General features: G+C 35.5%; 1 protein-coding gene across 1 annotated transcript; it reads right to left on the reverse strand.

Moving 5' to 3' along the window:
• Positions 1-445: 445 nt before the first annotated feature.
• LOC128549255 (histidine-rich glycoprotein-like) lies at positions 446-1,778 on the reverse strand. The gene is made up of 2 exons (XM_053525788.1): positions 1,706-1,778; positions 446-1,266 (listed from the first exon to the last, which is right to left on the reverse strand). Exons 1-2 carry the CDS (start codon positions 1,776-1,778, stop codon positions 446-448), a joined length of 894 nt encoding a protein of 297 aa, XP_053381763.1.
• Positions 1,779-25,683: the final 23,905 nt, after the last annotated feature.

Genomic DNA, 25,683 nt, shown 5'->3' on the forward strand with positions numbered 1-25,683 from the left:
ATCCAATAAAAAACAGATTTTGGAGCATAGAAGGTGTGTATGTTTACTTTTCCTTTCTTGTGGCAATATTATAATACGTTTGCTTCTGTTTTACACATACTTTTCTGTAACTATGCACTCAACAGGGTTACCATGGAAACGTAACATTTACATGTTGGCAATGATATAAATGGATATAAATGGATGACCGACATTAAAGTCTACAAAATATACAACAGTGAGAGAAATCCAACCATTGATCACGTGGTGAACGCTTAGTTTTAAATAGGCTAAACCCTGTTAAGACCTGTAAATGAATTCAAGGTGAACTTGAATTAAAGTAAAAAAAAAGTTACCCTTGACTGAATTATGGGTCAATTGGGAGTCAGTTCTACCTTGTTTGTCTTCGTTTCGTAGTACTGTGTGTTCGGTGTTTGTTGTTTAGCCAGGGATTTATTTACATTGCCTACTTTGGTGGTGTTTGTGGTGGCATTTCTGTGTGTATAGTGGTGTTTGTGATGGCGTTTTTGTGTGTATGGTGGTGTTTGTGGCGGCGTTTCTGTGTGCATGGTGGTGTTTGTGGTGGCGTTTCTGTGTGTATGGTAGTGTTTGTGGCCGCCTTTCTGTGTGTATGGTGGTGTTTGTGATGGCGTTTATGTGTGTATGGTGGTGTTTGTGGTGTTGTTCTGTGTGTATGGTGGTGTTTGTGATGGTGTTTCTGTGTGTATGGTGGTGTTTGTGATGGTGTTTCTGTGTGTATGGTAGTGTTTGTGGTGGCGTTTCTGTGGGTATGGTGGTGTTTGTGGTGGTGTTTCTGTGTGTATGGTAGTGTATGTGGTCGCCTTTCTGTGGGTATGGTGGTGTTTGTAGAGGCGTTTCTGTGTGTATGGTGGTGTTTGTGATTGTGTTTCTGTGTGTATGGTGGTGTTTGTGATGGTGTTTCTGTGTGTATGGTAGTGTTTGTGGTGGTTTTTCTGTGTGTATGGTGGTGTTTGTGATGGTGTTTCTGTGTGTATGGTGGTGTTTGTGATGGTGTTTCTGTGTGTATGGTGGTGTTTGTGGTGGCGTTTCTGTGTGTAAGGTGGTGTTTGTGGTGGCGTTTCTGTGTGTATGGTGGTGTTTGTGATGGTGTTTTTGTGTTTGTAGTGGTGTTGTTGTGTTTATGGTGGTGTTGTTTTGTTTTTTTCAATGCGGTTGTTTCTGTTGTATTTGAGATCGTTTGTTTTGTTTTATTGAAAATAGTTCTTTGTGCTGCGAATTGTTTGTTATGTCGGGTTTTTCTTTTGTCTGTTTCAGAAAGTTGAAATTTACGGTGTTTTATGTTTATGGCCTTAGCGACATATATTTACTAGATTTATTCCTGTACAAATATTTTAGAATAAGTTTGATATTGCAGTGTATTATAATGATTACTTCTCCAATCAATTTCAGAGAGCTTGAGCGCCATATCATAAAATATGCAGACGAACAGACATCAAGCGCAGACGACATCTTGGGTTGCGTAAAACGCGCGCAGTTGTTCTTTTTTATTTCTGCTTTTTATTCTTTCTATTTAGTTAAGTTATATAAGTTATATTGTTCTCCCTTTTTCGAGGATATTGAGGCACTTGAAGAATAAAGGCGCAAGCGGCTTTGAAGATACAGACTTAAGAAAATAGGATTTTTGTTTAAAATATCATGAACAGGTATTTTGATTTTTACTTGTGTTGTATTATTTTGTCTGTACCTTGTGTTGTGATTGTGTATGTTGCAGCTATGTTGGCTGATGTTGACTGTACAAGCGCGTGTAAAGATGTCATGTTTTGTAAATGTCACAATATAGTCTATTGCAACTCGGTCCTTTTTTTGTGCAGGCAGGTATGTAATTTTCGTCTGCACGATTTGTTTTCTTTTTTCTTTCCCTTTCTCTTATCTTTTCGTTATACTCAAATATTAGACGTGCAGTTTTCAACCAACTTATATGCGGGCATTCATTTTCATTTTATATCTTTAACTTAAATTAACTATTATCTGATCATCATGTGCACTGTTTTAATTCTCCATTGCTTCTTTTCTTTTTGTCTTTTAATTGATTATTGTTTGATATGACTATCAAAATTGCCAACAGTCATTACTTTAAACTTTATATGAGTTTATGCCTTTTGTTGCCGAGTTGGACGTATTATGTTGTATGGTGGTGTCGTCTGTCGTCGTTCTGTCGTGTTGCATTTTTTGTGTCGTGTACTGTGTGATGATGGTAGTTTCAAGATGTATGTCCTTGATGTATGTAGTGTTGTGTTGGCATTCTTGGTTCAAGGTCAAGGTCTCTTAGGGGTTTTTCTGGTGTATGGTAGTGTTGTGGTCCGCCTTTTGTGACTTGGTGATTGTCGAGGATTTTCTTAGAAACTTGGGAAATGTTTGCATTTGTTACGTGTTGAGTGGATGTTTGGAGGGTCGTTTCTGGTGTAGGTCACTTATGGGTAGGTTTTTACTTTGCTTTGTGTTTGTATGGTTTCTGTTGCATGGTTGGTGTTTTGATGTGATTTCGATGTATGGGTTAGGTTTGTGTGGCTTCGTAAGTGGTGTGGGTGGGTTCGTCGGAGGTGTTGTGATGCGTTTGGTGTGGCGTGGTGTAATGTGGTTTGTTTTTGTTCATGCATGTATCTTATTTAGTATCGTTGTAAGTAGAATAGTCTTTGTAAATTTTTTTCGTTTTTCTTGGTCAAAGTTACAAATTTACGGGTCAGTTCATTTATCCTTGCGACATTATTTTAGAGCAAATTTTAGACCCTTTGATTAGAAAATGTTTTTAATAATTTCGAACTTAGCATATTAATATCTCCGAAAACATAAGCGCAGAAATTTGGTTGAAACGTTCGCATTGTTCTTTTTTCGCTTTTAATATTCTATTTGTTACAGTAGTATAACTCTGTTCTTTTTGGTTGGCCTAAAATTAATGCCCCTTTGGGACTTAGAAAATTAGGATTTATTTTTAAACATACAAACATATTTTGATATATGATTTGTAATTATTTTTTTCTTTTTTGACTTAATTACACTCATGGGTGATGTTGCCCAAGCTCGTGAAAGTGTGTTTGTATGACAAATTATGCAACTCTCCTTTTTTTAGATATGAAATTTGTTGTTTACATGCAGTATTTCTCCAACTTTACTTATTTATTTGAAACTTCACATTGTCTTCGTTATATAAACTATTGATAGGAGTCAAGTTCCATAACCAACTTATATGTGGGCATATTTCATTTTTCTTTAACTTAATTAACTATTATCTGATCTAGGCTGTTTAATTCCATTGCTTGCATTTCTTTGTCTTTTAATGATTAGTTGATAATGCTATCAAATTTGCAAAACTTATTTTACTTTTAGCTAGTCATTTTTATACCTCAGGATCAAGTCATATTCTGAGCTGTGTCTTGTCGCCGTTCTGTCCGCCTTTGTGTCCTTGAAACTTACCCTTGAGATTTAAAGTATTTACAAAAAGTTTTATCTCCAACGAACAATGTCGAGTATTTTGGATGTCATGTGCTTCAGGTCGGTCTATAATAAACATAGTGTGATGTGTCAGCAGTACCTTAACTGCTATGATTTTGGTCAAAAATGTTCCCACATTTGAACGATTCAAGCGCTGTTGGATATTTCAACTTTTTAAGGGTAATATTATTCTGACTTTGCTATTTGATGTATATTGCTGTGCTTGCACTGCTCTTGTTTTATTTGGCAGATCTCTTTTTTGTACTTATAATATTTTTTTTGAATTACTTCCCTTTTATGTTACTATAAATAGATTATTTTGAAACTTTTTTATTATTGGCCGTAGGGAAAAACCGAGACAACTTTTCTGTGGTACAACACGGATAGTACCTCCAATTTCAAGGTGTACTTTTACAGACCTATACCTGATAAGGATTTTTTGTAGACTTTGAATATTTTTTTTGTGGACTTAGATTTGTTTTTTGAAGTTTTCCTTTTGTTGTTCCAGTCCTTTGAAGCTACAACAGTCAAGTTCTTAAAATTTTGCTCCCATCCTATGATGTAAGCCTTCGGGTGTATATTGCCCCGCTTGGCGGCGCTCATTTTCTCTCGGTACGATTCTTTAGAGCATTTGAATGTGCACACAGACCTTGACTCCGAAGAAAGAAATACTCAAACTGTCCGACGAGAGACCCAAACTCTCCGACGATAGCCGGAACTGTCCGTCGAGGAACATGAACCGTCCGACAAGAAGCGGATTCCTGGATCACACACGTAAGGACTTGCTTATCATTTATAACGAAGTCGGTGTAGGTAATGATTGAATGTAGCTTAGTAACGCTAAGTAACTGGTATACAGTTCCAAAACATTTCATGATTGGTCTGATTTGAGGCAACAAGCAATTTGATTGTACTCACAGCAGTGCTGTTGTCTAAGCAAGGTCAAGGTTGAGACTTGGTTCAAATCATCGAGTATCGGTATATGAGTTTGATAAACCTCAACATTTTAATACGAAATCTTATTTTATCCAGAAAAAGTCAAATTCGGAGAAAAAGTATCTTTTCGTTATTGAAAGTGTTGAAATGTTCACATTCATGATAATTATTTGTTTCCATACTTCGGTGTGAGAAACTCGGGCTACTTCATTGTATTTATAGGAAAAAAAATGTAAGTTAATGGAACTCGAGAGAATGCAGGACTGTCTTGCTGGTACCCTGCCGATGCTGGCCACCAGAGATGTGGTATTACCCAAACGATGGCAGTTGCCAGAAGGGTTGTTGTACACAATTGATGCCTGTCGCCAGATGTACACTGGTACCTGGTCGATGCCGGTCATCAGAGGTGTGCTTGGACTCTGTCATACCGGCACTTGTGTTTGCATGGCGATCAACTTTTTTCAAAAGTAAGCTACTAATTAACTTTGTAATTGCAGTTAACATGGTCCGAGTTCCAGTCGCACTTTGTTTTGTTTCTTTTGTGACGAATTCACTTCTTTGACATAGCCGTGTTTTTACAAGAGAGCTAAACTACTGGTTGGAAAGCCAGGATCAAGGTTCTGAATCTGGATATCCTGAGTTTATTGACTTATTTGAAAATCGTGTAAACTTGGGTCTGTCGTGAGTATGAACTCACAATTGGTTCTGTGACAGTTTCTTTCTGTATTTTTTTCCTGAACATGTTGAGAGATTTATCAAGTTATATAACATTGACTGGTATTTATATTAATGATAATTTTGGTACCTACAATGGAGAACCACATATGCATACGATTTTAAAGATTAAAAACGGCCCCATCAGTATGACAACTAGTTCCTTATTTTACAGATAGTCATCCAGTTTGCATGCAAAAGTCCTTCTTTTTAGCAGACGACACCAGTCTTTTCTAGCAGAAGAAACCAGCTGCTTCTAGCAGACGATATCATTTGCTGCCAGCAAACGACAACAGTTGCTTCTGGCAGACGACTTGAGAATAATACGCATGCTCTTTAAACATAGATTCTTCAACTTGCTTGCGGAAACTCGTTTGCTTATAGCAGACGACACCAGGCGACATTGGTGGCGGAAGTAAACTTAGAGTTATCTTGCAATACGTAACTTTGATAAAGCCGAAAAAGTGTTTGTGTAGGGTAACGCCCCAGAAAAATAGGTACGCTTTTTTTTTCTTTTTTTTTTTTCATTTTAGCTCGACTTTTCGAAGATATGTAGAGCTATTGGAGTCATTCGTGTGTGGGCTCCGCGTCGGTGTCGGCTTAGAACTTTGATTAAGTTTTTTATGTAAGCTGGTATCTTAGCAACCACTTGTTGGAAAGGATTGAAACTTCACACACTTATGAATGGAACTGACTTACACTGCTCAGGTCCAATAACTCTGCAAAATTATCCCCCTTTTTCGGCTTAGCGGTTTTTGGTTATTTTTTTGTATGTAAGCTGGTATCTATGTAACACTAATGAGAATGGATTGAAACTTCACACACTTGTTCATTATTATGATTGGACATAATAACTTTACTTTGCATTTTTACAAAATCATGCCCCTTTGATAATAATTTTTGTTTGTATGTAAGCTGTTATCCAAGTACCCACTCATGGAAATGGATTGAAATATCACACACTTGTTTACTGTGATGATCTGACATGCATTACACAGGTTTCATTATTCTACATAACATTTTCAGCTCACCTGAGCACGAATCGTTCAAGAGGAACTATTGTGAACGGCTGTTGTGGCCGGTCATTGTCCGGCGTCCGTCTTGCGTCGTCCGTCAACATTTGCCTAAACACTCTAGAGGCCGCTGTTGTAACCCGATCTTTAGGAAACTTGGTCAGAATGTTTGTATAGATACTCTCTAGGTAAAGTTTGAAACTAGGTAATATTGGGTTTAAAACTAGGCCTGTAGGTTAGATCAAAAGAAAAATCTTGTTAACACCCTTATAGAATCCACAGTTTAAGTTCGAAACTCATAAGAATTGGTCATAATATTTGTCTTGGTGGCCTCTATGTCATTTGAATCTGGGATATGTGGAATTAAAAACTAACTCACCCGGTCAAATCAAAGGAAAAGCTTGTTAAAACTGTAGAGCCCACAGTTGTGACCCAATCATTATGAAACTTAGTCAGAATGTTTGTCTTGGTGATTGTAAGGTCAAGTTTGAAAGTGGGTTATGTGAGGTCAAAAACAAGACCAATAGTTGAGATCAAAGGAAAATCCTGTTAACACTCTTGAGTTCATACATTTTAAGTTTGAAGCTCATGAGAATTGGTCAGAATGTTTGTCTTGATAGTGTCTAGGTCAGATTTGAATCTGGATTAGATGGAAAAGCTATCTTTATGAAACTTAGTCAGAATGTTTATCTTGATAATCATTAGGCCAAATTCGAATCTGTGTCAAGTTGGGTTAAAAACAAGGTTACTAGGCCATATCAAAGGAAAATATTGTAGACATTCTAGAGAGCACATTTTAAGTTTGAAACTCTTGAGAATTGGTCAGAATACTAGTATTTGTTTTAGGTCAAGTTTGAATATGGGTCATCTATGGTCAAAAATTAGATCACCGGTAATATCAAAGAAAAACTGTGTGTGCGCAGTAGGGCCTGCATTTTGACTGAATATTCGTGAAAAAAAAATATGTTCTGGGGCTAAAAGCTAGGTTTCCTGGTCAAATCAAAGAAAAACCTTGTGTATGCAATAGGGGCTGCATTGTTCATTTGATGTGCATGAAACTTGGTCAGAATATATGTCTCTCTAAAATCTCGGATGTTTTTATTTACCTGGGTAATGTGGGGTCAAAAACTTGGTCTGCAGGTCAAATTAAAAAACGCTTGTTTACACTCTAGGGGTCACATTTTGTATTCTATCTTTAAAAAGCTTGGCCAGTACGCTTATGTTTTATTATGAAGTCTTGGACGAGTTCTAATCTGGGTTATGTGGGATCAAAATCTAGGTCACTAGCTCCCTCACTCGGGGCGTTGAATTCTTCATGTGAGAAAGCCATTCAGCTGGCTTACGGAAGGTCGGTGGTTCTACCCAGGTGCCCGCTCGTGATGAAATAATGCACGGAGGGGCACCTGGGGTCTTCCTCCACCATTAAAGCTGTAAAGTCGCCATATGACCTATCATGTGTCGGTGCGACGTTAAATCCAAAAAAAAAAAAAAAAGAAAAAAAGGTCACTAGGTCAAATCAATGAAAATGCTTGTATACACTCGAGGCCAAATTTTTTGTCCAATCTTAAAGAAAATTGGTCAGGATATTTGTTTCGATGAAATCACTAGGTCAGAAATGTTTTCACTGTTATGGTGTGTTACTCAGGTGAGCGACATAGAGCCATTTTGGCACTCTTGGTTAAAATAGGCTCCATTTTCGACTTTAATATTCATTCAATTGACAAGTCTGTTGAAATGTCGAGCGTTGCAGTCCTCCGGCAACTCTTGTTTCTAATCCTTTTCTCTTTTTATTGTTTTTGTTTAGATAGAACCTCCTTTTTGAAGAGTATTCAATTCCTTTCATAAACCTACTTTTACTGCGATTCTTAGAGGTTTGCAGGTTCAAGCCAAGCCCTACTGAGACCAATTTTTTTTCACTTATTTTCCTTTTCAGCTGATCTGATTTTTTAAAAAAAAAATAATGAGTTATTGCCATTATTTGATCGGCGTCGGCGTTGCCTGGTTAAGTTTTATGTTTAGGTCAGCTTTCCTCCTAAACTATCAAAGGTATCGCTTTGAAACTTGCAACACTAGTTCACCATCAATAGCTGACTCTGTACAGCGAGAAACATAACTTCATCCTGCTTTTTGCAAGAATTATGTGTCCTTTTGGACTTAGAAAATGTCAGATTTCTTGGTTAAGTTTTATGTTTAGGTCATGTTTTCTCCTAAACTATGAAAGCTATTGCTTTGAAACTTGCAACACTTGTTCACCATCATAAGCAGACCCTGTACATTAAGAAATATAACTCTGTCCTGCTTCTTGCAAGAATTATTGCCCCTGTTGAACTTAGAAAATCAGATTTCTTGGTTAAGTTTTATGTTTAGGTCAGCTTTTCTCATAAACTATCAAAGCCATTGCTTTAAAATTTGCAACACTTGTTCACCATCATAAGCTGACCCTGTACAGCAAAGAACATAACTCATTCTTGCTTTTTGCAAGAATTATGGCCCCTTTTGGACTTAGAAAATATCAGATTTATTGGTTAAGTTTTGTGTTTAGGTAAACTTTTCTCCTAACCTATTAAAGCTATTGATTTGAAACTTGCAACTGTTGTTCACCATCATAAGCTTATTATGTACATCAAGAAACATAACTTCATCCTGCTTTTTGCAAGAATTATGACCCTTTTTGGAATTTAGAAAATCATGGGTAGGACAATTTTTCTATTATACTAAAAAGTCAGGTGAGCGTCAGCACCCGCAAGGCGGTGCTCTTGTTCCTGGTAAGTTTTTACTTCTTTCAAGACTTATTATTGATTTCTTGTACAAAAATGGAAAAAGATGAATCTGATAAGCGATTTCTTGGTGTTCAAAGTAAATTTACTACTTCAACAGAAGGGGTAGAGTTACACATCTTTAAAAATATTGAGTTACACGCGGTGAAAGTTCTCTGTTTTGCCCTCATTCTTGGATTATGTATTGTGGACGAAATTTAGGTAGGTTTTACGTCTGCCCTAAGGTTATTTTTAAATAAAGTAAGCATAATTCAAAACAGAAACACAGCATTCGACCTTATTTTTTTAATGTTGAAGTATGAATTCTGTCTCATTAAATCCGTTTACTTGAGACACCATAGAAAAAAATAAGATTGACATTTTTTGTGTTTTGTAATTGTTTACTATTAATTTGATGTTTCTTTTATTTAAATTAAATGGTAAAATGAATTATCTGCAAGCGTTTTGGATATTGGCTGTCACTTTGAAATTTGTTCCTACATAAGCTTGAGGAGATACCATAAGTTATACAAAATTTATAGAAAACGGTACGGTAAAAGTTGTTTAAAATTGCAAAATAGTGCAAAACACAGTTATCTTTCAGAATATACCAAGCAAACATTACTGTTAGTAATCTAATACCTTAACAGAAAACATAAGAGATTACATTGATGAATTAAGGACAAGTTTGCATTTTTCGCCTTTAAAACATTCATCTTTGCCACTTTTTTGAAATTTTGCCACAGATGTAGAAGGATAGGAAGGGTAAAGTAACCCAAACAAAAAAAAAAAAAAAAAAAAAAAAAATTTCAGGCATAAAATATTTTATTGTTCAGTTGTCGTACACTGAAACTGTTTTTACAGACCAAGGGCGATTTAAATCTATATTAAGAAGTTTTCCTTGGAAATATTTCAAATAATAAACTAAAAGTAAAATACCGGTACTGGATTATGCGCTTTATTGTGCAGCAGCTCATCCCTTCATAACTCGTCGACTGTTATATAAGATTAAAAGATTAAATGGCTTTCATTTTAGTATCATAAAATTATACTGTTTTTGCTGACATTGCAGTAAAATTGCTTTCAATGTATGATATAATTTTCAGCGTTACGGTGATGGTCAAGATATAATGGTTTTAGATGAATTCAAGCCTTGACTGATCTAGCGTCTATATTTGTCCTGTCGTGTTGTTTGTGGTAGACAACTCTTTCACCCTTGAAGCCCAGGCTGACAGACAATGTCCTCGTTAAGGTAAATAAAAACATAACTTCATATGCCCTTGCTCTGCTGATTTGAATTTTCTTTGACATGAATTACTGTTTGATTTGATTGACAGCCTCACACACATTGTCAAACCTTGTTATGGTTGAGAGTATTACACTGTATGCCAGAAGTCGCTGTTCAGAATTCCGGTGAGAGAGGAATTAAACGTGGTACTAGTATTTGATGAGATGCGGATACTACGATTTTAATATCTCCTTTCTATCAACCAAATGTCTAAGTAAATGAATTAGGGTTTGAAAAAAATGTACAAACGTATCACACTGAAATTAAGACGGTATTTACTTCACCAACAGAATAGAACTTTCAGGATAGACAAAGAAAATGAAATTATTTGCCTACATTATATAAATTAATTATGATACCACATGTGTTTTAGCTCGACTAGTTAAAGAATAAGGAGAGCTATCGTACTCACCACGACGTTGGGGTCAAACCTTTATTAAAGGTACCAAATAAAGACAAATAAAAAAAGCATAAATCTTAAAAAAGACTACACATTTTGAAATATATATCTAAATATTACGATAGCCGTGCAATATTCCCTTCAAGTCAAAACATGTGCAGAGAAACGAATGATTCTTTTTGTATTTTCTTAGACTGACATGGGTGGTTATTTTGTCCTACTTTTATGTTTATCGTTTTAGCTCCACTATTTGGAGAATAGGGCGTGGGGTGGGGCTATACTACTCGCCCAAGCGTCGGCATCGGCGTGACCCTTCTTGGTTAAAGTTTTTCTGTCATATCTTTGTTACTATTGCTTATATCTTACTGTAACTTCACATAAACATTGACCAGTATACAAACAATATATGTGTAGGGGCTGAGCCCATTATACCTAAGATCAAGGTCACCAAGGTGTTATACTTAGGTTATTTTCAAGGTTAAATGTTTTCGGCAACCTTTGTTTTTCTGTCATATCTTTGTTATTGTTGCTTATATCTTACTGTAACTTTACATAAACATTGTCCAGTATACAAACAAAGTACAGGGGCTGGGCCCATTATACCCAAGGTCAAGGTCTAATACTTCGTTTTTTTTAAGGTTAAAGTTTTTCGGCAACTTTTGTTTTTTGTCATATCTTTGTTACTATTGCTTATATCTTACTGTAACTTCACATAAACATTGTCTAGTATACAAACAAAGTATGTGTAGGGGCTGATCCCATTATACCCAAGGTCAAGGTCACCAAGGTCTAATACTTCGGTTTTTTTTAAGGTTAAATTTTTTCGGCAACCTTTGTTTTTCTGTCATATCTTTGTTACTGTTGCTTATATCTTACTGTTACTTTAGGTAAACATTGTCCAGTATACAAACAAAGTACAGGGACTGGGCCCATTATACCCAAGGTCAAGGTCACCAAGGTCTAATACTTCGGTTATTTTTAAGGATTTTCATCAAACTTTGGTCAAATGATCACCACATCAAGAACTCATGAGTCAACCATGTCAACTCAAGTTCAAGGTCACAACTCAAGGTCAGATGTTTGAGCTATGCGTCTCCTAAACCCCTTGAAGGAGTTTCATGAAACTTAGGTCAAATGATCACCTCACCAAGACGATTTGCAGAATTCACGAGTTAGCCATGTCGGTTCAAGGTCAAAGTCACAGCTCATGGTCAAAGGTTTACCCTTTCACTATCCATAACAGTGGCGGGGGTTTTAGCTGTCTTTCGGACTGTATTGTTTTTATTTCCATGGTAGTTATTATACATGATTTGCATGAAAAATATGAGATATACAAGCTTTTATTTGTACATTGACAATGACAAATGTTAGGCCAAGACCATGTGTTTAATGTATTTTTTAATTAATGTAGCAATGTGTACATAAATCAGTGTATGTAGGTAAATTTCAATCACATTTTGTTTCTACAGTGTGAAATAGCTATTCATCTATATTCTTAGAATTACTCTAAAACGAAACTGACTAATTTAAAATAAATTTACAGATCAACTTGTGAAAACACATCTATTCAGGAAGGGCCTAAATTGTCCGCCCGAAAACTTGCAGTATAGCTGTATATTATAGTAGACGCAACTTGACCGCGATGGTTGACCTTATGCTGATTATTCATATCGGTTATTTCATTATAGAAATCAAGGGTGCTTAGGGTAGCCGTGTATATTTATATGGAATTAGTTTGTATACAGTGCAGTATCAAAGTATATATACTTACGTTTGATCAATTAAAACTTTCCAATACACTAATTTATATTTACACAAAATTATATTTCCTTTTTCTCGTGCAGCTCGTGTTTTACGTACACTCATTTTAAATAATAGGTTGTACCTTATTATGTATTATAATGCAAAGGTCAACCATCGGGGTCAAGTTGCGTCCACTATACCTGTATTATAAGAATGATTTTCATGAAGTTTTTATGAGTTACAAAAATGTTGAATTCCCTATGCTATGTTTGTAAACATCCCGTTATCGTTGGATCGATTTATAAATTATACTAATAAACTTTGATAATGTGGCAGTTGAGTCCAATAAGTCCAGGGGTGTTCAAAGATAATCTGTCATAGATCTATTGCAAAGCAATTATTGGATTTACCTGTATTGGACAATAAACAGTGTCGATTGTATTCAGGTCAACTGCCACATTATCAAAGTTTATTAGTAGCCATGCGCATTCTTCCGAAAAAAAAATCCGAAGATGCGCGACGGGTTCGTAAGCAGTCGGAAAACATACTTTCGGTTTGAAATAGGCAAACGGTTTTTGTTTATATGTTGGTTATTCTTTAAAATATTCACAACTATTTGGTCAGATCCGATGCAGTTGGTCATATTTTCTGTAAATGTGAATTCTCAGCTACAAACTCTGATTTTCATTTGATACTCGTTCGGGTTTTAGTAATGGATCTTTTAAAGCCCTGCTCCGAGGCTATTCAAATTCTATTGTATGTATGCGACCCATGATTACAATATGTATCAGTTAACAGCCACGCGCCACACTTTAGCACACAAAACCACAAGCATTTTATATAGAATTTTATATAAAGTAGACTATTTTGACAGGCGTCACTGTTTATAGTCAGGATTTTCATGCTTTTTCAGTGAGAATTTAAGGTTAAAAGGTATGACTAAAGCAGGTCTTTAAGTTTTTCGTATCAATACACATTTTACAAAACATTTTAACCTTACAACACATGTGTACCATCACCATGTCCAGTTTTAGGCAAGAGTATATTACTCCATCAAAATTTTGTCTCAAGTATGGCCCCTTTTAACTTACATATCTTGGTTAAGTTTTTTCTTACCAGGGTCCGGTTGTTCAAAACTTTAATCGGCTGTTAAACTAACTGCTGGTTAAATTTTGATTCAAAATACTAGACTTGATGGGAAACACTAGTATGATGTTTTGATCTCATTGTAAAGCTTTTTAAGTGTTCATATATAATTCTTACCTCATTCATTTGTTTTTTCTAAGTCTTCTGAAATGTCGAAAAATAACTCTAAAAGTTAATCAACCGTTAGCTTAATCGCCTGTTAAAGTTTTGAACAGCTGGACCCAGTTCATATTTTCTGTACATTTTAAAACTTTTATCACTTGTTATTATAACACTCTCTATTTTAAACAAGAGTACATAACTCTGTCAAATATTTTGGATGAATTAAGGACCTCTTAGCTCGACATTTCGAAGACAAAGTAGAGCTATATTGCTCGCCACAGCGTCGGCGTCGTCGTTGGTTAAAGATTTTAATAATGTCAAATATCTCTGTTACTATCATAGCTTTTGACCAGAAACTTAAAATACTTATTTACTATCAAAGTACACAAGAAGATTCAACCCCCATAACTCTGGTCTAAATTTTGAAAGAGTTATGCCCCTTTTTAATTTATAGTGTTTTGGTTAAAGTTATTTATAAAGTCAAATATCTATGTTACATTCATAAGCATTTGACTTGAAACTTGATTATTTATATCAAAGTCTACACCATGAGAAACAATACTCGTAATTCTGATTTGAATGTTGGCAGAGTAATGTCCCTTTTTAACTTAAAATGTTTTGGTTAAAGATTTATAAAGTGTTTACTGGCAAAGCTCTATTTCAGATTTAAGCACTGAGCTAATTCAGATTCAAGCAGAGAAAAATCAAGCACGCTGTCTTATGGACAGATCTTGTAGGACTTGGGAATTGGGTCAGTTTTTGTACAAGTCCATTTTGACAAAATCTTTTGACATAAAGCTTTAAAACTTTTAACACTTGAGTACTATTGCCATGTCCAGTTTTAGACAACAGTACATAACTCCATCAAAGATATTATTTGAATTATGGCTCCTTATATTAATATAAAATTCTTCGTTAAGTTTTTTGTACCAGTTCATAATTATTTTGTATCAACTGTTTTACATTTAGCTTTGAAGAAATGGACACTTGTTCATGGTCAAAATCTCCGTCTGCCGTCAAGGGTCTTTGGTCATTTTTGGACTTGGAAGTCAGTTAAATTTTTCGTATCAGTCCAAATTTTATCTAAACTGTCTGACATTTGACTTGGTAACCTTGACCACTTGCTTACGATCATAATCTCCATGTGTATGCAATACGAAATATCTAGGACACGGATTTTGGTTCAGTTATGGCCCCTTTTTGACATAGAAATTACTACATATTTTGAACCCATACTTACATCAAGCTCTCATTCTGCATTATTCTTTCTTTCGACGAGTATAGACGACTACCTTTGCACAGATCTATTGTGCGTTTATTTCATTGACGAGGGTTCGGGTGGTCTTGTGTAATCCTGCATTTGTAATTACAAAAATGTAAAATTGTTTTCATCATGTCTATACTGTTTGATAAAAAAAATCCGTAAAAATGTATTTGTTTTTTCGCGGATTGCGACTTTCCGGATTTCGCATAATGCCGCTAGGGGGCGTGAGGGGTGTTGCATCATGAACAGACTCAATCAAACCGAGTCTGTTATTATGTTGCCTGGTTGTGTTCTGTGCTTCCAAAGGATCTTTTCGCAGATTTTATTATTTATTATATAAGATTCAGCTTTTAGCTCTACTCGAATCATTCTGAATCGGTATGACGCAGTTTCACTTTTTCTGCCCAATAGATTTGCTTTATCCTTATAGTCCAAGAGATAGGGCACTTTTAGTTACTTTTTTGAGCCCAAGCAAACTGTTTGTTTCATTTGATAGCTAAAAATTTGAAAATATCAAAACGGGTGGACTCACCAAATTTTCAAGATTATTTCGTTTACGTTTTGTATAATCTGATTTGGATTGTACAGATTCCTTAATTCTGTGTTGCAATTTTACAAAACTATGCCCTTTTTGACTTTCATATTCATTCTCTTGACAAAGCTGTTGAATAGCCGAACGTTGCTGTCCGCAGACAGCTCTTGTTAAAAATTATATCCCTTTTTAGCTCGACTATTCGGAAAAAAGGAGAGCTATCCTACTCGCCCGGCGTCGGCGTGAGCGTGAGCGTCACATAAATGTTTAAGTTTGCATACCACCCCAAATATTTTCAAAGTCCATTGAGAGATTGCTTTCATATTTTGCATACTTGTTTACCATCATAACCCCAGTCTGTAAAAAGGAGGAGGCAACTCTATTAAGCATTTTGACTGAATTATGGCCCCTTTTCGACTTAGAATATGCTTATTGTAATGCTAAAGTTTTACTTATAGCTTATATTATACTATCAAGCAGTGGGAATAGTCGAACGCGCTGTCCACTGACAGCTCTTGTTTGACTTAGCAATTTTTGGTTAGGTTCTTGTATGTAAGCCAGTATATCAATATCCACTACATTTAGGTCACAATCTTATTTAATGTAATGATCAGTACATAAAGAATCTTAGAATCACCTCTAAGAAATTTCTTATCTTAATTTTTTAGACTTAGTTAAGAGATATTCTTAGGTTCTTATTCTTAAAACGACTTAGAAAAATCTTAGCGAAAAAAGTATAAGAATATTTTTTTCTTAGTTTCATTTCTATGTCTATATTTAATAAGAAATTAGGAAAGCCTGTCACAAGTTAGATTAAGCTTAATAGTCTAATAAGTCTATACAGTAAATATGCAATTCATGAAAAACTGTTAATTGCGGTCAATGGCGTCTATTCTATTTTTACTTTTCTAAGATAATTCTTAAAAGTTAAGATAAATGGCCACCTGTCTTAAATTTTAAGAGAAAAATCACCTAATTAAGATAATTTCCAAGCCAAATTTTGTTCTTAGTACAATTCTTAGACAAAAGTGTTTCTAAGACACATTTTAAGCCAAACATGAGAAAAACTTAGAAAATGTTAACTTCTAAGAGATATTTCTATCTAAGATTCTTTATGAATACGGGCCACATGCAGTGCACAGGTTCCATAACTCTTCTTTGCATGTCCCTTTTCAACATTCATTCAATTTATTTCTTTAGTGACACCACTATTAAATAGTCCAGCATTGCTGTTATTCGACAGCTCATGCTACTGAATGAATGTGGTCTAAACTTGAATTTGTTGTTCCACACCTTATTATACATGACGAGGTGCATTGATCTAGCACTAATGAATACTGATCTATGCCCCTTTTTAGCTCGACTATTAACCTTATGACACGCTTGCACGCAAACACGCATCCCTTTTTATCTCACATTCCAGATATTTTTTATACTTATTTAAAACTTAATTACCGGTATATTTTTTACGATTAATTGGTATCCCTCAAACTCCCAACTCAAACACATACCGTAACATGAGAAGGAATATTTTAACTAGTCTGATTCTTGAAAAAAGATCTACGAAGTATTGTCGTCACTTGATCATCGGCGTCGGTGTCGGCGTCGGCATTGGTTTAAATCTTTGTTAAGGTCCACCTTTTCTCAAAAACTATAAGAGCTACTGCTTTGAAAATGTGCTCACTTGTTTGTCATTATTAGTTGACTATGAAAGACAAGAACCATAACTCTAACTTGCATTTTGTCAGAATTATGGCCCTTTTCGTACTTAGAAAATTTTATTTTCTTGGTTAAAATTTTTGTTTAGGCCACTTTTTCCCAAAAGCTATAAGATAAACAGCTTTAACATTTTGCACACTTGTTTATCAGCATTGGGTGGGTAAATAGACCAAGACGCATTGCTTTAACCTGCATTTTATCAGAATTTAGGCCCTTTTTGTACTTAGAAAAGTTTAATTTCTTGCCATGGTTAAAATTTTTGTTTAGGTCGACTTTACTTGAATGCTGTGAGAACAATAGCTTTGAAACTTCACATTCTTGTTAATCATCACTAGACACAAAGGAAAAAGAGCTTAAAGACTGATACATATTTTATATGAATTATGGCAAAGAAAATTTGAATTTCTTTTTGTTTAGATCCATTTTTAGCTCATCTGATTTTTTGAAAAAAAAAAATGATGAGTTATTGTCATCACTTGAGCGGTTGTCGGCGTCAGCGTCGGCGTCGGCGTCTGCGTCGGCGTTGCCTGGTTAAGTTTTATGTTTAGGTCAGCTTTTCTCCTAAACTATCAAAGCTATTGCTTTGAAACTTGGAATACTTGTTTACCATTATAAGCTGACCCTGTATAGCAAGAAACATAACTCCATCTTGCTTTTTGCAAGATTTATGGCCCCTTTTGTACTTAGAAAATATCAGATTTCTTGGTTGAGTTTCATGTTTAGGTCAACTTTTCTCCTAAACTATCAATTTTGAAAGCTATTGCTTTGAAACTTGGAATACTTGTTTACCATCATAAGCAGACCCTGTACATCAAGAAACATAACTCCATCTTGCTTTTTGCAAGAATTATTGCCCCTTTTGGACTTAGAAAATCAGTTTTCTTGGTTAAGTTTTATGTTTAGGTCAGCTTTTATCCTAAACTATCAAAGCTATTGCTTTAAAACTTGCAACTCTTGTTCACCATCATAAGCTGACCCTGTACAGCAAGAAACATAACTCCATCCTGCTTTTTTTGTAAGATTTATGGCCCTTTTTGGACTTAGAAAATATCAGATTTCTTGGTTAAGTTTTATGTTTAGGTCAACTTTTTCTCTTAAACTGTCAAAGCTATTGCTTTAAAACTTGCAACTCTTGTTCACCATCATAAACTGACCCTGTACAGCAAGCAACATAACTCCATCTTGCTTTTTGTAATAATTATTGCCCCTTTTGGACTTAGAAAAATCATTTTCTTGGTTGAATATTATGTTTAAGTCAACTTTTCTCATAAACTATCAAAGCTATTGCTTTAAAACTTGCAACAGTTTTTCACCATCATAAGTGGACACTGTACATCAAGAAACATAACTCTATCCTGCTTTTTGCAAGAATGATGGCCCTTTTTAGACTTAGAAAATCATGGGTAGGACAATATTTCTATTATACAAAAAAAAATCAGATGAGCGTCAGCACCCGCAAGGCGGTGCTCTTGTTCTTGAATTTTATTAGGGCTATGGTTTTGACTCTTTGTATACTTGTTTATTTTGATGAGATTAGTAGGTAGGTCAGGAACTCCAATATATCTCTCTTGCATTTTGTCAGAATCCTCGGGTTTTTAGCTTAAATAATATTTCATGCTTTTTTTTTTTTTTTTCACTTTTCTTGAATACCTATTATAGCTTTGAAACTTAAACATGCCACACACTCTCAGAAATCTTCATTTTTATGTCTCCACTTTGGGGGCCGCATAGATTTGCCCTTGTCCGTCCGTCCGATAAAGTTGTGTCGCGCCTAGCTCCAAAAGTATTTGACGTAGAGTCACAAAACTTAACAGGAATGTTGGTCAGCATGTGTTATTGTGCACCTGGGGTTTCTCGTCCTGATTCATTCAGTCTTGTAGGAGGTATGGTCCCTGACTTTGTAAAAATTGGTCATTTTAGTGTTGTGTCGCGCCTAGCTCCAAAGGTATTTGATATAGAGTCACAAAACTTTACAGGGATGTTGGTCAGCATGTGTAGTTGTGTACCTGGGGTTTTGTGTCCAGATTCAATCAGTCCTGTAGGAATTATGGCCCCAGACTTTAGTAAAAAATGGTAATTTTAATGTTGTGTCGCGCGTAGCTCCAAAAGTATTTGACCTAGAGTCACCAAAGTTTACAAAAATGTTGGCCAGCATGTGCAGTTGTGCACCTAGGGTTTCTCGTCCGGATTCATTCAGTCTTGTAGTAGTTATGGCCCCTGACTTAGTTAAAAATTGGTCATTTTAATGTTGTGTCGCGCCTAGCTCCAAAGGTATTTGATGTAGAGTCACAAAACTTTACAGGGATGTGGGTCAGCATGTGTAGTTGTGCATCTGGGGTTTTGTGTCCGGATTCATTCAGTCGTTTAGGAGTTATAGTCCCAGACCTTTAAAAAAAATGGTCATTGTAATGTTGTGTCGCGCGTAGGTCCAAAAGTATTTGACGTAGAGTCACAAAACTTTACAAGAATGTTGATCAGCATGTGTAGTTATGCACCTGGGGTTTCCCGTCCGGATTCATTCAGTAGTGTAGGAGTTATGGTCCCTGACCTAGGAAATCGTTTGTGTCCTTTGATATGTAGTGGGGGTATCTGTGTTCTACGAACACATTTCTAGTTTTACATCTTACTTATTATGTCACATATATCTTCTGTTAGCATCTTCCTTAGCATCCCTTATTACAATGCCCCCTTTCCCCGAACCTAACACACGCACACACACAATAACATTTCTCAATATGATAAACATTTTCGAGTAGTCGAGAGTACCGTTCTTCCGACAGGTCATTTCACTTATAATTTAAGGCTTAAGTTTTGATGCACTATCTTTATTATTGATGTATTAATTTAATTTTTATGCCCTTAGTATCGAAGACCCGAGAGGCACGTTTGAAATGTCTGTCCGTCCGCCCGTCCGTCATTTCAACACAGCCATATTAGAACTACATCTGTAACATGTGTGTTCCACTCATCCTAAAATTTCTATCCAGTTCAAACTTGAAACTTGGTATACATCATCAACATGACGTGAACATGCATTGTCATTATTTTTGTTTATATCTATACCTTGTGTTCTCAACTCCTGCTAAGATTTTCATCCAGTTCCACTGGAACTTGGTAACATATGGTTGAGAATTACATGTTACATTTTTCCTGGCTGGCCTCTTTGTATTTTAATCTTTCAAGCATGTAAAAGAAGGGTTGCATGTCTTATAGTGTTGAAATCATTATTGTTAAAAGTAATACCGCATCAAAATCACCATCGTAAAAACCAAGGTACATAACTTTGGGACCTTTACATCATCAGTTATGTCCCGTATTTTTACTAAGAACTGTAGGTTTATGTTTCAATACACTTTCAGCCTCTTTATGATTTTTTTTTTAATTTTAAAATGGTGTTTAACATAATCATTAGCATCATATATGACAAGGGCCATAACCCCACCACCAATCATTTATAAATCATGTCCTCCGTTTGGGAAAAACGGAAGTAATATGTTGTGAATGCACCTGTCCGTCTGTCGTGTGTGTCTAATTTTTAACCAGGCATAATGTAACAAAATATTCAAGGTATTTCTATAAACTTGCCATATAGGTAGCTGACAATGAAACAATTTGCAGTGTGCAAGAAACGGGTCAGAAGGTCAAGCGTTACGATCACAAATGGAGACTATAAGTCAACATTGTCCCCCATATTTCTTTTAAAAATCATCTTGAAACTTCGTATAAAAGAATGTGTTGCTACACGATGTGCAGAATGCTATAATTTATAAATGTTTCATTCCTGAGAGTGTGATATGAAAAATGTTCACCGCGGGATTTATGATTTATGTCGACCGAGGCGAGTGTTTGACCTGTCCGTCCGCCCGCGCGTCTGTCACACTTCCCTCTGTCTTTAACTCTTCATATAGTTTCCATTCAAGCAAATGAAACATGGAATACATTATCAACATGAAGTGGACATGAGCATATTATTTTTATGTCCGATAATAGTGTTATTTCCTTTAGTTTAAAGGGGGCATGCAGAAATGATAAAAGCACAAACGGACGAGCCGGGGCAGTCTTTTTATTTGATTTTAATTTTTAAAAATAATCACTTACAATCACGTTGAAATTAAATTGAAGAATCTATGCACATTAGATGTCGTTTTACATATATTGTTATTCCTTGATTTCAACAATCGTACTGTATATACTTGCAGATTTTTAAAATTTAACTCCATCTACATATTGTAACAAGGGTGGCAAAGGCTTAAGCTGTAATTACGTATGTATGCTGGGCTATTGAAACACACCTGTTGTTAGAGTGTTTTGCTCACATTTTAGCTCGACTATTCGAAGAATATGTAGAGCTTTTCTACTCACCACGGCGTTGGCGTTGGCGTTGCACCTTTAATAATTTTTGTACCAGTTTACATTTTGATAAAATCTTTTGAGATAAAGCTTTGAAACTTTCAACAAATGTGTACACTCTCTATGTGTAGTATTAGGCAAGAGTGCATAACTGTAAGGATTTTGGTTTAACTCTGTCAACTATTTTGGCTTAATTATGACCCTTTTTGGACTTGGAAATTTGTACAATTTTTGAAAAAGTTTATGCTTTGTCAAAACTATTTGACATGTGGCTTTGAAACTTTGAACAATTGTTAATCATCATGATTTTTATCTGTAGGCAAGAGTACCTAACTCTGTCAACTATTTTGGTCAGCATGTGTAGTTGTGTACCTGGGGTTTTGTGTCCAGATTCAATCAGTCCTGTAGGAATTATGGCCCCAGACTTTAGTAAAAAATGGTAATTTTAATGTTGTGTCGCGCGTAGCTCCAAAAGTATTTGACCTAGAGTCACCAAAGTTTACAAAAATGTTGGCCAGCATGTGCAGTTGTGCACCTAGGGTTTCTCGTCCGGATTCATTCAGTCTTGTAGTAGTTATGGCCCCTGACTTAGTTAAAAATTGGTCATTTTAATGTTGTGTCGCGCCTAGCTCCAAAGGTATTTGATGTAGAGTCACAAAACTTTACAGGGATGTGGGTCAGCATGTGTAGTTGTGCATCAGTCCGGATTCATTCAGTCGTGTAGGAGTTATAGTCCAAGACTTAGTAAAAAAATGGTCATTGTAATGTTGTGTCGCGCGTAGCTCCAAAAGTATTTGACGTAGAGTCACAAAACTTTACAAGAATGTTGATCAGCATGTGTAGTTATGCACCTGGGGTTTCCCGTCCGGATTCATTCAGTAGTGTAGGAGTTATGGTCCCTGACCTAGGAAATCGTTTGTGTCCTTTGATATGTAGTGGGGGTATCTGTGTTCTACGAACACATTTCTAGTTTTACATCTTACTTATTATGTCACATATATCTTCTGTTAGCATCTTCTTTAGCATCCCTTATTACAATGCCCCCTTTCCCCGAACCTAACACACGCACACACACAATAACATTTCTCAATATGATAAACATTTTCGAGTAGTCGAGAGTACCGTTCTTCCGACAGGTCATTTCACTTATAATTTAAGGCTTAAGTTTTGATGCACTATCTTTATTATTGATGTATTAATTTAATTTTTTATGCCCTTAGTATCGAAGACCCGAGAGGCACGTTTGAAATGTCTGTCCGTCCGCCCGTCCGTCATTTCAACACAGCCATATTAGAACTACATCTGTAACATGTGTGTTCCACTCATCCTAAAATTTCTATCCAGTTCAAACTTGAAACTTGGTATACATCATCAACATGACGTGAACATGCATTGTCATTATTTTTGTTTATATCTATACCTTGTGTTCTCAACTCCTGCTAAGATTTTCATCCAGTTCCACTGGAACTTGGTAACATATGGTTGAGAATTACATGTTACATTTTTCCTGGCTGGCCTCTTTGTATTTTAATCTTTCAAGCATGTAAAAGAAGGGTTGCATGTCTTATAGTGTTGAAATCATTATTGTTAAAAGTAATACCGCATCAAAATCACCATCGTAAAAACCAAGGTACATAACTTTGGGACCTTTACATCATCAGTTATGTCCCGTATTTTTACTTAGAACTGTAGGTTTATGTTTCAATACACTTTCAGCCTCTTTATGATTTTTTTTAAATTTTAAGATGTTGTTCAACATCATCATTAGCATCATATATGACAAGGGCCATAACCCCACCACCAATCATTTATAAATCATGTCCTCCGTTTGGGAAAAACGGAAGTAATATGTTGTGAATGCACCTGTCCGTCTGTCGTGTGTGTCTAATTTTTAACCAGGCATAATGTAACAAAATATTCAAGGTATTTCTATAAACTTGCCATATAGGTAGCTGACAATGAAACAATTTGCAGTGTGCAAGAAACGGGTCAGAAGGTCAAGCGTTACGATCACAAATGGAGACTATAAGTCAACATTGTCCCCCATATTTCTTTTAAAAATCATCTTGAAACTTCGTATAAAAGAATGTGTTGCTACACGATGTGCAGAATGCTATAATTTATAAATGTTTCATTCCTGAGAGTGTGATATGAAAAATGTTCACCGCGGGATTTATGATTTATGTCGACCGAGGCGACAGTGTTTGACCTGTCCGTCCGCCCGCGCGTCTGTCACACTTCCCTCTGTCTTTAACTCTTCATATAGTTTCCATTCAAGCAAATGAAACATGGAATACATTATCAACATGAAGTGGACATGAGCATATTATTTTTTATGTCCGATAATAGTGTTATTTCCTTTAGTTTAAAGGGGGCATGCAGAAATGACAAAAGCACAAACGGACGAGCAGGGGCGCTCTTTTTAATTGATTTTAATTTTGAAAAATAATCACTTACAATCACGTTGAAATTAAATTGAAGAATCTATGCACATTAGATGTCGTTTTACATATATTGTTATTCCTTGATTTCAACAATCGTATTGTATATACTTGCAGATTTTTAAAATTTAATTCCATCTACATATTGTAACAAGGATGGCAAAGGCTTAAGCTGTAATTACGTATGTATGCTGGGCTATTGAAACACACCTGTTGTCAGAGTGTTTTGCTCACATTTTAGCTCGACTATTCGAAGAATATGTAGAGCTTTTCTACTCACCACGGCGTTGGCGTTGGCGTTGCACCTTTAATAATTTTTGTACCAGTTTACATTTTGATAAAATCTTTTGAGATAAAGCTTTGAAACTTTCAACAAATGTGTACACTCTCTATGTGTAGTATTAGGCAAGAGTGCATAACTGTAAGGATTTTGGTTTAACTCTGTCAACTATTTTGGCTTAATTATGACCCTTTTTGGACTTGGAAATTTGTACAATTTTTGAAAAAGTTTATGCTTTGTCAAAACTATTTGACATGTGGCTTTGAAACTTTGAACAATTGTTAATCATCATGATTTTTATCTGTAGGCAAGAGTACCTAACTCTGTCAACTATTTTGGCTAAATTATGGCCCTTTTTAACTTGGAAATTAGTTCATTTTTCGTACGTTTTGTCAACACTATTCGACATGTGGCTTTGAAACTATGCACACTTGCTTATCGTCATGATTTCCATTAGAAGGCAAGAGTACATAGCTATGTTTTATATTTTGGCTGAATTTTGGCCCTTTTGCGCTTGGAAATCAGTTAAGTTTTTCAAACCGGTCCATAGTCTGCCTAACTTGTTTGCCATATGGCTTTGAAACTTTGACCACATTTTTACCATCGTATTCTACATATGTAGGCAAGACTACATAACTATGACAAGGACTTTAGCTCAGTTATGGCCTTTTTTGACGTAGAAATTAGTTACGTTTTGCATACCATTCCATATTTTGTCTACACTTTTGATATATGGCTTTAAAACTTTTGGCACTTACTTATTATTATGGTCGCACATTGCCATATAGTGCAAGACTTATCCAAATTCACAAATGCTGGTGCATAGTTTGTCTTACCTATTCTTTTTCTTTTGTCTTAAAATCTCTGGTAATATTTTGACCATATACTTCTATCAATTCTTCGAATAGTCGAGCGCGCTGTCAACAGACAGCTCTTATTGTGATATAATTTCTGTTTTTAACGTGATTCCTCCTGTCAAATATTTCCATTCTCAGCTTTAGCTGTTATTTTTTTTTACTGAAAATTCGGGGGAAGAAACGGAATATGTAGTTTGATTTGATTTGATCTTTGTCTTGAAATATATTGTTACATACAACATTTGTCTCTATTTTTAGGATGATCAAACACATAAGTGAGAACTATCTACAGAACGAAGAAGGAAGAATTAAGTATTGTAAATCCACGACAGCCCGGAACCAGCAGGACATGGCACTACAACAGCACTGGCATAAGCACACAAACATGACAACGCTGGCACAAGCATGATGGATAGCTCACAAATATATAATTGAGAATGTTTAATAACATAAATGTGTTTTGCTCAATTCTAGGGTAAATAACTGGAGTAAAAATGAGGATTTTTTCTCTTCAGAAAACCGATACATACTTTTGTTCAGACACATCAAGTATTTCTAGATCGGTTATTTTTGCAGGATAAATAATAGGTGAATCTCATTACTCAGTTTAAATAAATTCAAATCAGCCATACAAGTAATGCCCTTTTCCTATACCATATGACAAAGAGGACATGTCTTATAAGATCGTTCTG

Source organism: Mercenaria mercenaria, chromosome 16 (assembly GCF_021730395.1).
Source record: "Mercenaria mercenaria strain notata chromosome 16, MADL_Memer_1, whole genome shotgun sequence".
In the NCBI taxonomy this organism is placed as follows: Eukaryota; Metazoa; Mollusca; class Bivalvia; order Venerida; family Veneridae; genus Mercenaria; species Mercenaria mercenaria.